Source organism: Sphaeramia orbicularis, chromosome 7 (genome assembly GCF_902148855.1).
Source record: "Sphaeramia orbicularis chromosome 7, fSphaOr1.1, whole genome shotgun sequence".
NCBI classification, from domain to species: Eukaryota; Metazoa; Chordata; class Actinopteri; order Kurtiformes; family Apogonidae; genus Sphaeramia; species Sphaeramia orbicularis.
The window spans coordinates 15,736,361-15,751,334 of NC_043963.1; the positions used below are offsets into that span (position 1 = coordinate 15,736,361).

The 14,974-nt window shown below is 40.5% G+C and overlaps 1 protein-coding gene across 7 annotated transcripts in view; it reads right to left on the reverse strand.

Moving 5' to 3' along the window:
* Positions 1-5,186: 5,186 nt before the first annotated feature.
* rerea (arginine-glutamic acid dipeptide (RE) repeats a) overlaps positions 5,187-14,974 on the reverse strand; it is a 156,553-nt gene continuing 146,765 nt past the window's right edge. For 4 of the 7 annotated variants that reach the window (XM_030139585.1, XM_030139584.1, XM_030139583.1 and 1 more), the window contains 6 exons: positions 13,545-14,923; positions 11,574-11,796; positions 10,769-11,489; positions 8,904-9,077; positions 8,622-8,802; positions 5,187-7,375 (listed from right to left, as the gene is read on the reverse strand). In XM_030139585.1, the coding sequence (XP_029995445.1) occupies positions 7,342-7,375; positions 8,622-8,802; positions 8,904-9,077; positions 10,769-11,489; positions 11,574-11,796; positions 13,545-14,923 (2,712 nt within the window). In that variant the 3' untranslated portion in view covers positions 5,187-7,341. Of the gene's footprint in view, positions 7,376-8,621; positions 8,803-8,903; positions 9,078-10,328; positions 10,514-10,723; positions 11,490-11,573; positions 11,797-13,544; positions 14,924-14,974 lie in introns of those variants that run through there. The other 3 variants (XM_030139586.1, XM_030139589.1, XM_030139587.1) reach the window with 2 other exon arrangements.

The window sequence follows — 14,974 nt, forward strand, 5'->3', positions numbered from 1 at the left end:
TGCGGCACACCATCACAGATTGCTGGTCTATCACTCCCCACACACAGGATGAAATGACAGCTATGCCCCGCTGATAGCACGGCATCTCAGCCTGAGTAGGTGTTCCTTCTGGCTTAGCCCAGCTTTGATGTTATTATACCACAGCACTGCAATATCCAGCTCCCAGATTCACTACCTGCTACCGTGGTGATGGCATAAAGCTCAGTATTTGTGAAGAAAATGGAAAGCTGCAAAAATAAGAAACAGGAATGCTTCATCCGTTCTGTAACACACACATATACACACACGCTGTCAAGCCAAAATTGTATTATCTAAGAGCAAATGTAGGACATGAGCAGTATCAAAACAGAGCCGGCATCAGTCTCTGTGCTCGGCTGGAGAATTACATATCACAAATGTAAAAAACAGAAGGAATTAGGAGTGTCTCTGCTTTTTTGTGTTGCTTTTTTTTTGACATTCACGGAACAAGCAGCGAGTAATCAGAACTGTTTTCCCTTAAAACAGGATTATTGTGTCTCGCAACTGCTGGGATTTAACTCCATACCCCTGCAAACACACAAAAACCTTATGTTTACTAACGTTATAAGACACATTCAGATCATTTATTGAGGTAAAATACCACACTGAGGATGTCAGACAAGGACCTCTTTAACCCAAAAAGACCCAGTGCTACTTCTACGGCACTTCATGAATTAATTTTTCCTCTCTATTTACCTTTCTTAAGGGATTTATCTTCATTACCTCCGCCAAGGAGGTTATGTTTCTGTTGGCGTTGGTTTGTCTTTTTGTCTGTTTGTCTGTGTGCAAGATGACTCAAAAAGTTATGGACGGATTTGGATGAAAATTTCAGGAAATGTTGATACTGGCACAAGGAACAAATGATTACATTTTGGTGGTGATTGGGGGTGGGGGGGCCACTGATCTGCCTTGGCGGAGGTCTGTGCTCTACGAGTGCTTTTCTAGAAAAGACAGCGCAGACCTCCGCCAAGGCAGGTCAGTGGCCCCTGTGGCCTCTCCACACCCCCCATCACCACCAAAATTTAATCATTTGTTCCTTGTGCCAGTATCAACATTTCCTGAAATTTTCATCCAAATCCGGGGCACTGATCTGCCTTGGCAGAGGTCTGTGCTCTCCGAGTGCTTCTAGTTTATTATAATATTATCCTCAGTATTTTGCATTCTATCAGTAAAAATCATGTATTTTTTCTATAAAAACTGAGGGTTATTATATCAGAAACAAAGAAAACTGAAGAAAAAAAAAGAATTTTCAGTAAAATATTTCATTAACTGAACACAAACCAAGTGTCTCCATTCACTTTCATTCATCAAACTCCATGGTTTACTGGTGAATAAATGTTGTAGAAGATGACAGTGTTTTTGAACTGGACTTAGTGATAAGTAATGACCGCTGTAACCATGTATATGTGGATTGTTGGCATCGTCTTTATTATTTTCAGTTTTTTTCTTGTTTGAGATTGTCCACATTTCTTAAGTGTACTTGCATCGATAACTGGCTTAAGGTGTGGAAATGTATATCTTGTATGGCCTATTTTTTTTTTTTATTTGAAAAAAGAAAAGTTAATTAAGTTCAAGTCATAAAAAAGAAGATGACGGTGTTTCCACGGTAACTATGGAGCCTCTGAACCTCCAAATTGGTCATATCTGATGACCATGAAAAGAAGACAAACTATTTTACACCAATTATTTACATGTATTGATAGGATTAATGGATCAACAGTGTATTAAACTGTTTAGATCGGCAGATGGTTTTGTTCGATGGTGGACATTTGGGTCAGTTTTTAACCTTTTTTATTATTATTTATGCATCACAGCTAAATATGAAGGTAGAATACATGTGGTCTGGGGTAGAGGTTGGTTTTATGTGGGAGTATTGTTCTTACAGTTTAATCTACATATTGCCAAGAGGTAAGTGTATGTATGAAGTAAAAAGATGGCACTGAGTTCAGATTTGCATCAGAAATGTGGACAAACACACACAATATCTTAACTCACACTGACAAAGAAAATTAAACCTGGATAAATTAAATTAGATGAAGTGTGTTTGGTAATTCAGACCTCAGGAAGGACATTTTAAGACTATTAACTTCTTGAACCTAATATTAATAAAATTGTTTTTTTTTTTATCCCTTTCATGCATACTGGTCACTACAGTGTACAGTTATTCTGCAGCTGTTCTCTTCTATATTCATGGATGTTGTTCTTTTCGTGTTCTTTTTTGTTTGTTTGTTTGTTTTTTTTTTACACATATCTTTATTAAAGTTTTAAGACACTACATATCTTTTCTGAAATGAACTGGTAACATTATGTAGATCTCTCCTGAGCATAAACCCCCAGAAACACAAGCCCTCCCCATAGTTTTCCACACAATTTATCAGTAAATACATGTTTCTGTGTGTCAAAAATTAAACATATGGTGTTCAGCTGAGTGGACATTTTTGCAACTTCATGAAAAATGGGTTCATAAGAATTTTTTTTCATAATTATTTTATGTATTTTTTTTTAATTTTTTAAAATTATTTTTATTTATTTATTATTATTTTTATTTATTTTTCAGAAGAAAATTTTCAATCGTATTGTTTTTTTTTTCATGCCTAAAGAGGAATAAAAACACTCAGGAAAAACATTTGATTAAGGTTCTCATAATTTCATGCATGAAACAGTTAAGGACATGCAGACCCAATGACCATACTAAGATAAAGTACTGCATTAAAAAGTTTAAAAGTATTCAGGTACTACCAGCATCAATGTACTCCTATGAATAAAACAGTCAGTGTTTTCCTCTATTCGTATGTTGATGATTCTTATTGCTTATGTTTTCTTGTATGTGCTGCATTTTACTGATCTGTTGCTAATTTTGGGTTAATTTTAACTTCACTATATGGAAAATCTCCCTGACAACTGGTATTACTTCCCATTCTAACCAGTTTAATGCACATGTGATTAGGATGTTAGTAGTATGAAGCCTCTAAGTTATCAATAATGATCATAAATGTTACAAATGTGACAAACTAATATTTCAGAAATAAAATCATTTAAAACATATTAAAAAACGCTAGGTCAAATTAAATTGTGAAGGATTTTAGTCGACAATGTAAACAAAATGAATCCTAAAGATAATATATTGAAATATTTATTTGCATATAAACTTATATTTAGAACATTTAACATGATCATTTCAAAGCCCAACAATAAAACAATAACAATAAAATATCTTGATTAAATGTTTACACTGTTGGCAAATTTATCCCTTTAAGACCTGGAAGTGGTTCATCATCATTTAGTATAATATTATCCTCTGTATTTTGTGTTTTTCAGTGAAATTCAGGTATTTTCTGATATTTACTGATCATGTAGATGTTCATATAAGCTGAGTGCACCAGAACAAAGAAAACTGAAGAAAAAGTTGCTTTTTCGACAAAACATCATTAACTCAACATACAGTTGTGGAAAAAATTATTAGACCACCCTTGTTTTCTTCAGTTTCTTGTTAATTTTAATGCCTGGTACAACTAAAGGTACATTTGTTTGGACAAATATAATGATAACAACAAAAATAGCTCATAAGAATTTAATTTCAGAGCTGATATCTAGCCATTTTCCATGGTTTTTCTTGATAATAACCAAAATCACTTCAGTTCTAACATCAATATCTATGGTATTGTACTGACAAAAACAGTGCTTTTAGGCATTCCATGTTTTCTTTTCTGTCAGTTTTAGTCCCATGATACACACAGGAGTTAGTACTTGATTGCATAACCATTGTTTTTGATGAATTTGGGTCTAATAATTTTTTCCATGACTATAAAATCAAGAGTCTACAACCACTGTCATTTGTCAAACCACATGGGTTTTAATGGTGAACCACTGTTGCAGGTGATGTTTCCTCATTCACTCCGAGGCCTCTGAACGTCCAAATGGGTCATATCTGATAACCATGACTGACAAACTACATTTTACACCAATTATTTACATGTATCGATAGGATTAGTGGATCACACGTTATTAAACATTTTATAACAGTAGATGCTTTTCATTGCCTATGATTAAGTCATTGTAATGCATCATATTCTTTAAGATCATAATATGTTTGTAGTCACTGTCGTATGAGAACCTTGTATCTCTAATAATATAACTTCCCGTAAGCAGAAAGTAGCAGAAAATTGAATACTTTGCACTAGAAATAGACCATTTAGTTTGGATGATTAATATGGAACACCCAATGTGACATTCTACAAACTATCGGTATCAGCAGAACTTGTTTACTCTGAACAGAATTCACTGACTTCGAGAAATAGCTCAAATAGTTGCCTCCGCTTCAGATTTTTTTCTAACAGTTTAATGTTCAGCTCCAGACATTTTTTGTTTTGACAAAGAAATTCAATTCAACAGCTCTCCAGTGTTTAATAAAGTCAATATAAGGTCATTTATCTACCTTTTCTTGCTCTAAACTATTGCATGTTAAAAAAACAGGGGTCAATCTCATTGAAATACCTTAAATTTATACATAAAGCCATAGAAATCATTCTTAATATCTATTTATCTTTTGATTTCAAAACAATGTATTTGGGATGCATTTCTCCAGAGGTCAAGAACATACACAGATACCTTTTCGGTATATTACTAGCTGCAGGAAAAAAAGCAATAACTAAACGATGGATGACACAAGAAGAACCGACAATAAATAATTGGATAGACATAACCATGGGAATTTATAGGATGGAAAGAATAACCTTTACTGCAAATTTGAAGATGGATGTTTTTGTGCAACACTGGGAGGGATGGGCGAGATATGTGAAGCCTTTGAGATCTGATTTTGCTGACATGAATGCATGAATATGAACCCAAAATCATCTGAAGGAAATATGTTTTTGTGTTTTTATCTTTATTTATGCATTGATTCTTTACTTTGAGATCTTGTACGACAGGACCATAATGAGCTGCTGTAAATATTTTTTTGTTTTTTTTACAACCACTCTCTGGATGTACATAGTTTGTGTTTTTGTTTGTTTTTTCAACATATGAAAAGAAAAATTTTCTTTCAATAAAAGAAAAAAAAAAAAAAAAAAAAAAAAAAAAAAGAAATATCTTAAATTTGTCTAATTTTGACTACAGCTCCAGTAAAACATAGAAAAGTCAGTTTACAAAAGAGAAAGAACAGTCACGTGTTGTGGTGTAACTTAGTTGTTTATTTTAATTCCACAAATTTTTCAAAAAAATTACAAAATACTCAAATGAGAGAACACAGGACTCACAATTTTTCTTATTATTTCTACTTTTTGTTTACATTGTGTCATCCCATGGCGACTACTCATATATACAATAAGCTTCAAGATACCAGTATATATATAAATCTTAGCAGTCAGAATTTACATTCTGCTATTGCCGCTTTGAAACAAGAAGCTAAACCATTGACAACACTTAACATCAAAGGTTTTGGAGACACAAAAAGAGGGAGTAAAAGGCAAGGGAATCGTCAGGAAACGAGGCAAAGGATGATGAGGAGAGACAGAAATGGCGAGACAGAGTGACGGGTTTCTTGTCAGGGCTTTTTTGGACTTTTAAAAAGGGAGGCATGTGTTGGATAATGTTTTTTTTATTTTATTTTTTATAATCTTTTTAATGTTTTTCGAATGTAAATTATAGTGCTCCAAGGAAAGATATGGTCACTTTAAATGCAAGTACAGTTTCTTCATTTGGTTAAAAAAAATAGCCACAGTTTTCAGAATGTCCATGACAGTCAAACAGTCTTAGTGCATGGATCAAATGCAGAACTCATGTCATGGCTACTAAAAAAAACAAAAAAAACAAAGAAAAACACTAAACAACTTGGGCTCATGTGCACTGGTATGACAGGTCAACACTACTTGTAACAGTCAGTGGCACACAAACACACCTCTCCGCCTCAGGAGGATGTGTGTATCCCTAAGGAAACCAAGGCAAATGAAAACATCGTGAGGAAACGCACACATACATAATCACTGACCCTCTGCCTCCTGGTGGTCGCGGGTCGGCTCCCCCACCCCCCCCTCTAGCGTCACAGTGAACATTATTACAGCCGAGTCGGAGGGTGACTCGGTCGGATGCGAGCCCTGCAGCCGACGCCGGCGACCGAGGCCAGGCGGACAAAACGGGAACGCCACGCCACGATCCGCACTGACTCATGACCATTCACACGTTAAAACAATCCTGAAGTCCCGTCAGGCTCCTGTTTGAGCTAAAAATCAGGTCCCGATAATCAGCATTTAAAAAGAACCAAATACATTTCTAGTGTCCAAATTTTTAAAAAATCCTTAAAATCTTCCTCTGGTTTAAAAAAAATAAAGTATTACTCCGTTACGTTGACTTAAATATTGAGGTTTTTTTTTTTTCGTTTAAGTAAAACCAATCGAGTGGAGCTCAATGATACTTTTCAGTGCATCTCTGTTTGTGTTCGATCCTGGGCGCCGGCGTGCACTCCGCCGACGCCCCAGTGACGACTGTGTCGCCTCTTCAAGTGTTTCAAATCATCAACTCAACACGTGAGTTTACACATTCGGACAAACCTGGTGCATGTCAAAGGTGTGTGACGATGAATGATGAGCGTGTGACAGCTTTATGGTTTACAAAGTGTACATAGGACTAAATCTAACAAAGTGATGTCAGAGGAACGTCACAACTGAACTCTCTGGGAAACTGCTCATATAATGCCATGGTGCTCCCCTCTGAAACAAGGGATAATGCTTCAAAACAATTATATTGGAGGTTGAAACGACTTAGTTTGGAGTCCACACCTAGTAATAATAATAATTATAATAATAATTATATGTTTATATATACTATTTACAGACTCAAAAACGCCATGCGGTAGCTTTTCTTAAAATTATGAAAAACCTCCAACAATGTATTAAAATAAATGTTGAATTTAAGATAGCACTTGTTATTTTTCCATAAACGGCCTGACCGGTCTTGTCTTTTTTTTTGTCGATAAGCACAGTGTCTTGTTCTAGCACCTACAAAAAAAAAATAAAAAATTAAAAATAAAAAAAAATAAAAAAAAAATTGTGGGAAGCTTGTCATGCAGGAGTCTGGAGGACGTTGTCACTACTGGCTATATACCAAAGAAAGTCTGGAAAAATCATAATAAAAAAAAAAAAAAGTCCTTGAAAGGAAAAAAAAACAAACAAACAGAATTTCAGGAGAAGTCTCAGACGATCCACTTGGCCTTTTCCGTTCTTCAAAGCTGAATGTGTTCAAAGGATCTGGGAAGAACCTCTGCAAGACCAATTCTGTAACAACTTCCTGCGTCCTGCAGCCGTTGGTCGACGTCCCCCCCTCAGTCGGTTACAGCTGCTTGTCGCTTTCCTTCTTCAGCCGGCTGAAACACAAACAACATCCAGCATAAATGTGTGAATTCAAACTGGTTTTTATTATTTTTACTGTACTACTGCTCAACCCTCTCAAGAGTAAATTAGCTGTGTTCAATTCTTCCATTAAAAACTACATTTCCAAATAAATTCAGATAATGCAGTGGATATAGATACAGTCTGTGTTACATGACCTGTTCACCTCATACAGCCGTATCTTATGAATGTTTATTTGAGTTGTTTTAATTTAATACATTCAAGATTATAGTCATCAAATTCATCTCGTGTTACAGTCTGATTTTGGTCACTGCAGGTGTATGTATGTGAATGGACTTTGTACTATCATACATATGCCACAATACTAACAAAATAGAAGTATTGTCATGTACTAGAGTTTGATTATGTTTAGCAAAGGGGATACGACACTGATACAGATAGGATGGATTTATCTAAATTTGAGCATTTTCGGTAACATTTGATATACTCCAAGTCACACGTCAACGCAGTATAGTGTACAGTTGTGGAAAAAAATATTAGACCACCCTTGTTTTCTTCAATTTCTTGTTCATTTTAATGCCTGGTACGACTAAAGGTACATTTGTTTGGAGAAATATAACAATAACAACAAAAATAGCTCATAAGAGTTTCATTTCAGAGCTGATATCTATCCATTTTCCATGGTTTTCTTGATAATAACCAAAATCACTTCAGTTCTTACATCAATAGCTATGGCATTGTACTGACAAAAACAGTGCTTTTAGACATTCCATGTTTTCTTTTCTGTCAGTTTTAGTTGCATGATACACACAGGAGTTAGTACTTGATTGCATAACCATTGTTTTTGATGACTTTTGATGGTCTAATAAGTTTTTCTGCGACTGTGTAATGTAGGCCCGCTTGTTTTTACATACTTTGTCTCAATGTATTGTAGCTTTATCAGTGTAATACAGAAATTCTACAAAAGTAATGGATCAACAAAACAAAATTTCATATTAACGTGGTAAACTGTAACGATATTAAAGTCAATTAAAGACATGCAGCCTTCCAATAGAGTTAAATAGTATTTGACATTTTTCTGAGAACAAATCGGATACATTTGGATTTTAGACTAGTGGACGAACATGGTAAGTATTTTCTCTGGGCTTGTTTTTTGTTTTTAGGGCTCGACACTTAACTGTGTAATTCAGTAATAAATAAAAGAGTCCCTGGCTGCAGCCCAGTGTGTGTTAGTGTCCTGTCTTGTGTTTCCTGTCTGACCTGTAATAGTCCTCCTGGCCTGGCAGCGGACCTCCGTGCATGTGGTGGTGTCCGTGGAGCCACTGCTGCTCCATGGCCAGCCTCTGGAGCTCAGCTGACTGGGCATGCATGGCCTGCAGCTGGTGGGCGGCGGACATGGGAGGGGGCAGTCCTCCTGGTAGGTCCCGTGGGTATGGAGTACCTGGAGGACAAACAGGCAAAATACATAATGAGGAAACGTGGCTGAGATGGGATGGATGTGATGCTGGTGTTAAGGGGAGTGGAGTCTGGCTGGGAGCCTACCGAAAACTGGATGTCGCAGCATCTCGTGTTCGTGCGGCGGCTGTCCGAGGAGGGGGTTGGGGATGGCGCCGGGCGGGTACGGGAAGCGGGCCAGGTGAGGTCCGGCTGCCAGGGGGTCGACTGCCAGCGGATGGGCCCCCGACCCTGGAGGACACACAAGACATTCACCACCACCTTCTGGGTGTCAGAGTCTTAGGTTCAAGGTACACTCATTTACAGACAGTGTATCACACACACAGTGCATGCTGCAGGCAACAGTGATACACGACGTCATGTAATCTTACTCCTCTCAAGGTTGACCAAAGAGTGCAGGGACCATCTGCTGCCTCCATCACAACTTTAATGAGGATATCACATGGTTTTAGCCAGGTTCGCATTTCAATACTGCACATTAGTTTAGGAGGTCAAATGAGATAAAAAGTTTCCGTAAGTAATTTGGAGGCAAAACAGAAATGTGTTGATCATTTCAAGTCCCCAGTGTCCACTCTTGACAAGGATGAGAGAAGTATTAGAACTGGATACAGTTACACATAATGTTATTCAGAGATGGACCGATTCATCTGGAATAGAGTGTTTACGAGGAGCTGGGCAAATGGGTGGTACGGGCCTGGCAAAAGGAAAAATATCTGTCGAAAAATTTAAATTCCTCCCATTTTTAGTTTGATAATGAATAATTGTAAAAAAATATTTACTGATTCATTACTTGAGTCTGATGTTAGTTTCAGCAGTTTTCAAGTTTCTACCAAATCCATATTCATTTCAAGGTCATTTTTCAAGGGAGGGGTTGACATTGACTGATTTTTCCCGTTCCAAACTGTCATTATTTTAGCCTTTAAACAGTAAAATCGGTCGATCTCTGTCATTTTTCATCATATTCATTGAAGCTGCCTAACGTTAAACTCATGATTACAGAGCAGGCAGTGTTTTAGCTATGATACTATTTTCTCACATTAAAAAATGTGGTTCTTACAAGTGTTTTATCTGATAACAACTTCAGTAACAGAACAAACTATGTCTACATGTTCTGAGGAGTACCTCAAGGTCTTATTCTTGGTCCTTTTCTATTCTGTAACAATTTGATATACCTAAAAATACTCTTTTTTGTGCTGAATGTCTTATCAATTTTAAAATGTTGTATAACACACTGTTTAACCACAACATGACACAATAAAACATTCATTCTTTACATCAAAGTAACAGCATAAAACAAACATGCACAATGCATCTATAAAAACAGTGTAGAACATATTTTTCCACAATATTGTGTTTAAATGTTATTACAGATCCATCTACACCACTATATGCAAATTGGTTTAAGAAAAAAGCATAAAAAATGTTTTTTTACTTTTATTCGTGTACAACAAAACTTGTGTAAAAACCTATAAAAAACAGAATTTGCTTCAAAAATCAACACAATAATTTTTTTTTTTTTTTGGGGGGGGTGGGGGGGGTTAAAAATAATTTGCCAAAATGGAAGAAATAACAAAAACATAATGTTCATATTTCAATGATTCATCTTACAAATTACATTGTAAGTGATATAAACGTACATCCAGTCATATAATATTTTGGACAGAGTCCTTTAAAACGACTGGTTGTTTTGTGTAAACCTGGGGTCAACAATCCTGGTCCTGAAGGGCCGGTATCCTGCATGTTTTATGTGTTTCTCTCTTCCAGCACACCTGACAGTTGTTATCAGGCTTCTGCAGAGCTTGATGATAGGCTTATTATTTGAATTAGATGTGTTGGAAGAGGGGCACATCTAAAACATGGAGGATACCAGCCCTCCAGGACCAGGGTTGGTGACCCCAGGTGTAAACAGTCAAACAGCTGCATTTATGAATATGAGCAGGGCTTTCTTTTACCTTGGTGTAGTGGGTCTTGCTGGTGGAGGTGGAGATGGGAGTGGATATGTGAGTGCTGGTGGTGGTGCGGCGTAACGTTGAACATCTGCAGACGGGCGATGGGGTCGTTGGCTACCGTGGCCATCCTCTCAGCGTGGAGCCTCTCTGCAGCCAGACGCTCTGGGTAGCTCATTTCTGGCCGCAGCTGGGGCCCGGCGAGCGCCAACCGCTCACGCTCTAATGGATTCAGGCCCGGATGGAAGGAGGCGAAGGGGTGAGGGCCGGCCATGGGGGGCAACGTGATGGCGCCGTGCCGGGCAAAGTGCTCCATGGGGTTTGTTGACGGGTGGAGTGTGTCCATTTCTGGGGGCTTGACCTCAAAACCAGGTTTCATTCTTTCCCTTAGCTCCCTCTCACGAATCTCCCTCTCGCGCATCTCCCGCTCTCGTAGCTCGCGCTCCCGCATGGCCGGGTCGGCGTTGTACAGGCTCGGCATGTGGTAGGCCAGCAGCGGGTCTGCGGGGTTGAGGGACACGAAGAAGGGGTGGTTCCGATTGGTGGGGGACATGACGTGAGGTCGGGCGTACTCGCTGAGAGTGCGCAGGGCTGGCGTGTCGGGGCCGATGTATGGAGGCACAGCTGCGATGGTGGTGGGGGGGCCGTCGAAGGGTGGACGCATGTGGGCAGGGCCAGCCATTTGAGGCTCACCCATCCTGCCCTCATGAGAGGAACTGGGAGCTTTCTGAAAGGGGACAAATGAAATGTTTAGCACAATTTAAGAAAACATTTAACCGCTGCCAAATACAAATGGATAAAAACCACTCACCGCAGCTCGCTCTGCTTCCTTCTCTCGTTCCCGCTCTCGTTCCCTCTCTTTTTCCCTCTCCCTCTCTCGCTCCTTCTCCTCCCTTGCTTTCTGTTCGGCTTCTCTTTTGGCTTTCTCCAGAGCATCCTCCCGTTTCTTGGCCAGTTTAGATAAAGGCAAGGGACTGAAGTAGAAATCTGTCCTAGCACACGAGTTGTAACCCCGGTCCAGGTGCTTGTAGAACCTGCAGTCGATGAAGAGAAAGAACATTTAATTATAGCAATAACTTCCAAACTACTCCTATAAAGTATTTCATAGACAAGAACAAATAAAAGAAGCAAGGAGAACAGCCAAATACATAAAACATGTCAATAACTAAACTGCTAAAAGAACAGATAAAGAGACACATAAAGTCAGACAACTAAAAGACAAACTGAGAAAATTAAGAAAAGGCTGAACAGTAAAAGCCAGACTTGAGGGATAATTTAAAAGAGGGCAGCAAATGTTATAGTCTAAGTCCCTAAGATAATGTATTCAATAGGGATAACCACCACTGTCTGAGCAGCAGATAGCTAACAGAACCTGCATTATTACATTTACAAGAAATTTCGATGATTGTAGTAGTTTACGCTTTGTCCAATTCTCTCAAGTAAACAAATTCCCTTGGCGCTCAGTTTTTCGCTCATACTGTATTCAGTTCCCTTCAGTTTCCTCACATCTTGTTGTGATTAATCTCCCTGCTCTGCACTCCTGATATTTCCTTGCCGTCAGTTGCTCGGAGCTCAAGGCTAATTGTGGCCTCGAATGCCTGTTTTTGTTCAGGGCGTTCGATTTATTGTGGACATCAAGACCTGAAAAACCTGAAGGCACAGACTTTGTTTTTGCGTGTTTTTGAAGGCTAATCAGCATCTCCACAAAAGACAAAACAGGCAGCTCAATAGATAACAGTGTTGGTGGCTGTATTTTTCCTTTTTGAGGCAGGGTTATTCTACTTAAATAACTCAAACTAGCAGAGGCAAAAATCATTCGTTTAGCTAGGATAAAAAAAGAGCGAAAGAATGAATGAAATGAATTAAATAAAGAATATAATGGATATAAACTGGGCAAAACTGCACGTAAAATGAGTTTTGTTTTTGTCGGTATACAAAAATATAATGGCTTTACATTACATGAAATATTTAAAGGTGCAGGAGACTCTCGTGACCAATTTTTCATCAAATCTGTAATCTGTAATCTGCTATCAGTCATAGCCTAAGTATCACAAATCTGTAAGTCTTTCTGTGATTACTCAACTGAATCTCTTGCATCACGGTGAACAATTTCGATGTGCCATCCACCATAAACAAACCATGTGCTTACAAACAGAGCCGGGAGGTAACTCGGGCATCTTCGGAATTTTGTTGCGACGTGCATTGTGGGAAAGGGAGGTTCGCGCAGCCACCTGACAGCGGCAGCTGCTACAGACACGACACGGAAACGGCAGGAGCTCCCTTCCCTCTATGCATATTCCTCCAGCTATTTCTGCATTTCAGCCGTTTCCGCGTCGTGTTTGTTTCATTCATATAATACCATATGGTCGCGCTGCCGCTGTCAGGCAGCTCTGTGAATCTCCCTTTCCCACAATACACGTCACAACAAAATTCCGAAGATGCCCGAGTTACCTCCTGGCTCTGTTTGTAAGCACATGGTTTGTTTATGGTGGATGGCACTTCGAAACTGTTCACTGCGATGCAAGAGATTCAGGTGAGTAATCACAGAAAGACTAACGGATTTGTGATGCTTAGGCTATGACTGAGGTTTTACAGATTTGATGAAAAATTGGTCACGAAAGTCTCCCACACCTTTAAGAAATCATGACTTTCTTCATAACACACAAGAAACGTAAACTAAACAATTACTAGTCAATACCTTAGAATAAAACTAGAACTACTTATAGACTCATGAAAAGAAAAACTGGTACTTATATCAACTTTTTGTGGGTAAAACACATACCGTGCTGACTGGCTGGCATGGCTGGGTGTATTGACAACAGTAGGCTCTGGGGAGGGGCTTCTCTGTGGGGGTGGGGGGCTCTCTGGCTCTTCGGACTCGTCCAGAGGCTCCTCTTTGATGTGGACAGGTGGGAGCGCTGGACCGGGGCCGGCGCAAGTGACCGAGGCGGGAAGTGGCATGGAGATGGAAGAGGACGCTGAAGAGGAAGATGGAGGCGGTAAAACTGGCATCGAGTTTGAAGAAGACGGGGGAGGGCCGGTTGGAGGTAGAACTGTATTGAAAGGATGAGACGAGAATGGCGGTTGCGGAGGCCCGTTGGAGTGAGATGCAGCGGCAGAGGGCGGCAGAGGAGGAGGTGGTGGAGGCTGGTGGCTGGATGATGGTGGGAGGCTTTGGGATTGGGTGAGGACCGGGGGCTGGGCGGGGGGAGGCTGAAGCTGCTGCCCCTGAGGCATGAGCTGCAAAGGAGGAGGGTGTGCTGACGGAGGATGGTGGGTGGATAAAGAACTGAGGGGCTTGAGAGCAGGAGGTGGAGGCAGGTTTGAAGGCATCTGTGGGAATGGAGGTGCCGACACATGAGGCGGGTGTTTGTGGGACTGTGAGTTGGTTATCTGAGGGATGGGTGTGGTTGGTGGAGGTTTGATATGAGGCATGGACATTGGTGCAGGGGGCAGTGGCTGCTCTCTGGGGGGCTGGCCTCCACTCTGAGAGGATGACTGGGACTGGGAAGGAGGCGTGTGCGGTCTCTGCTGCGACTGGCCGGAGATGGGTGGGGGTGGGACCTGAGACTGACCCACAGGGAAGCCCTGAGGCGGCATGGAGTGAGGGTGAGGCATGTGTGAAGGACCAGCTTGCAGTGGATGTGGCACAGGAGGCATGGGCCCATGATGTGAGCTGGGTAATGACTGAGGTGGGCCCGGAGGACCAGGGGGCGGAGCCTGAGTCAGAGGTGAATGTGGAGAGGGAAGCCTTTGAGGATGAAGGGGCGCTCCTGACTGGATAAGAGACATAGGGCTGGCCTGGGGTATAGGCTGAGGAGGTAGTGAGGCGGAGGCTGCTGTGGGGGACACCTGTGGAGGTTGTGAGGGGGCTGAGGTCGTGGGTGGAGGGGGTGCTGAGGACGCAGCTGAGGTGCCAGGCTGACACTGGATGACTGGAGGGTGCTGGCTCTGCAGGAGCTGCTGCTGCTGTGCAGAGGAGTCGGAGTCGCTCTCATTGTCGCGAGGACTTGGGATGCTGGGAGAGGAGCTCCGGTTGTCCTGGTCAATGTCTTTAGGATCGCTACTAAGCTCCTCATTGATGCTACGCCCATCAGAGCTCTCACCCTCGCCCTCACCTTCCCCCTCACATTCTGAAGGCGAGTCTGGCCGACTGAGTTCCTGAGGGACGAGGAAGAAACAAGAATCAGCATCGTAACACAAAGTTTATTT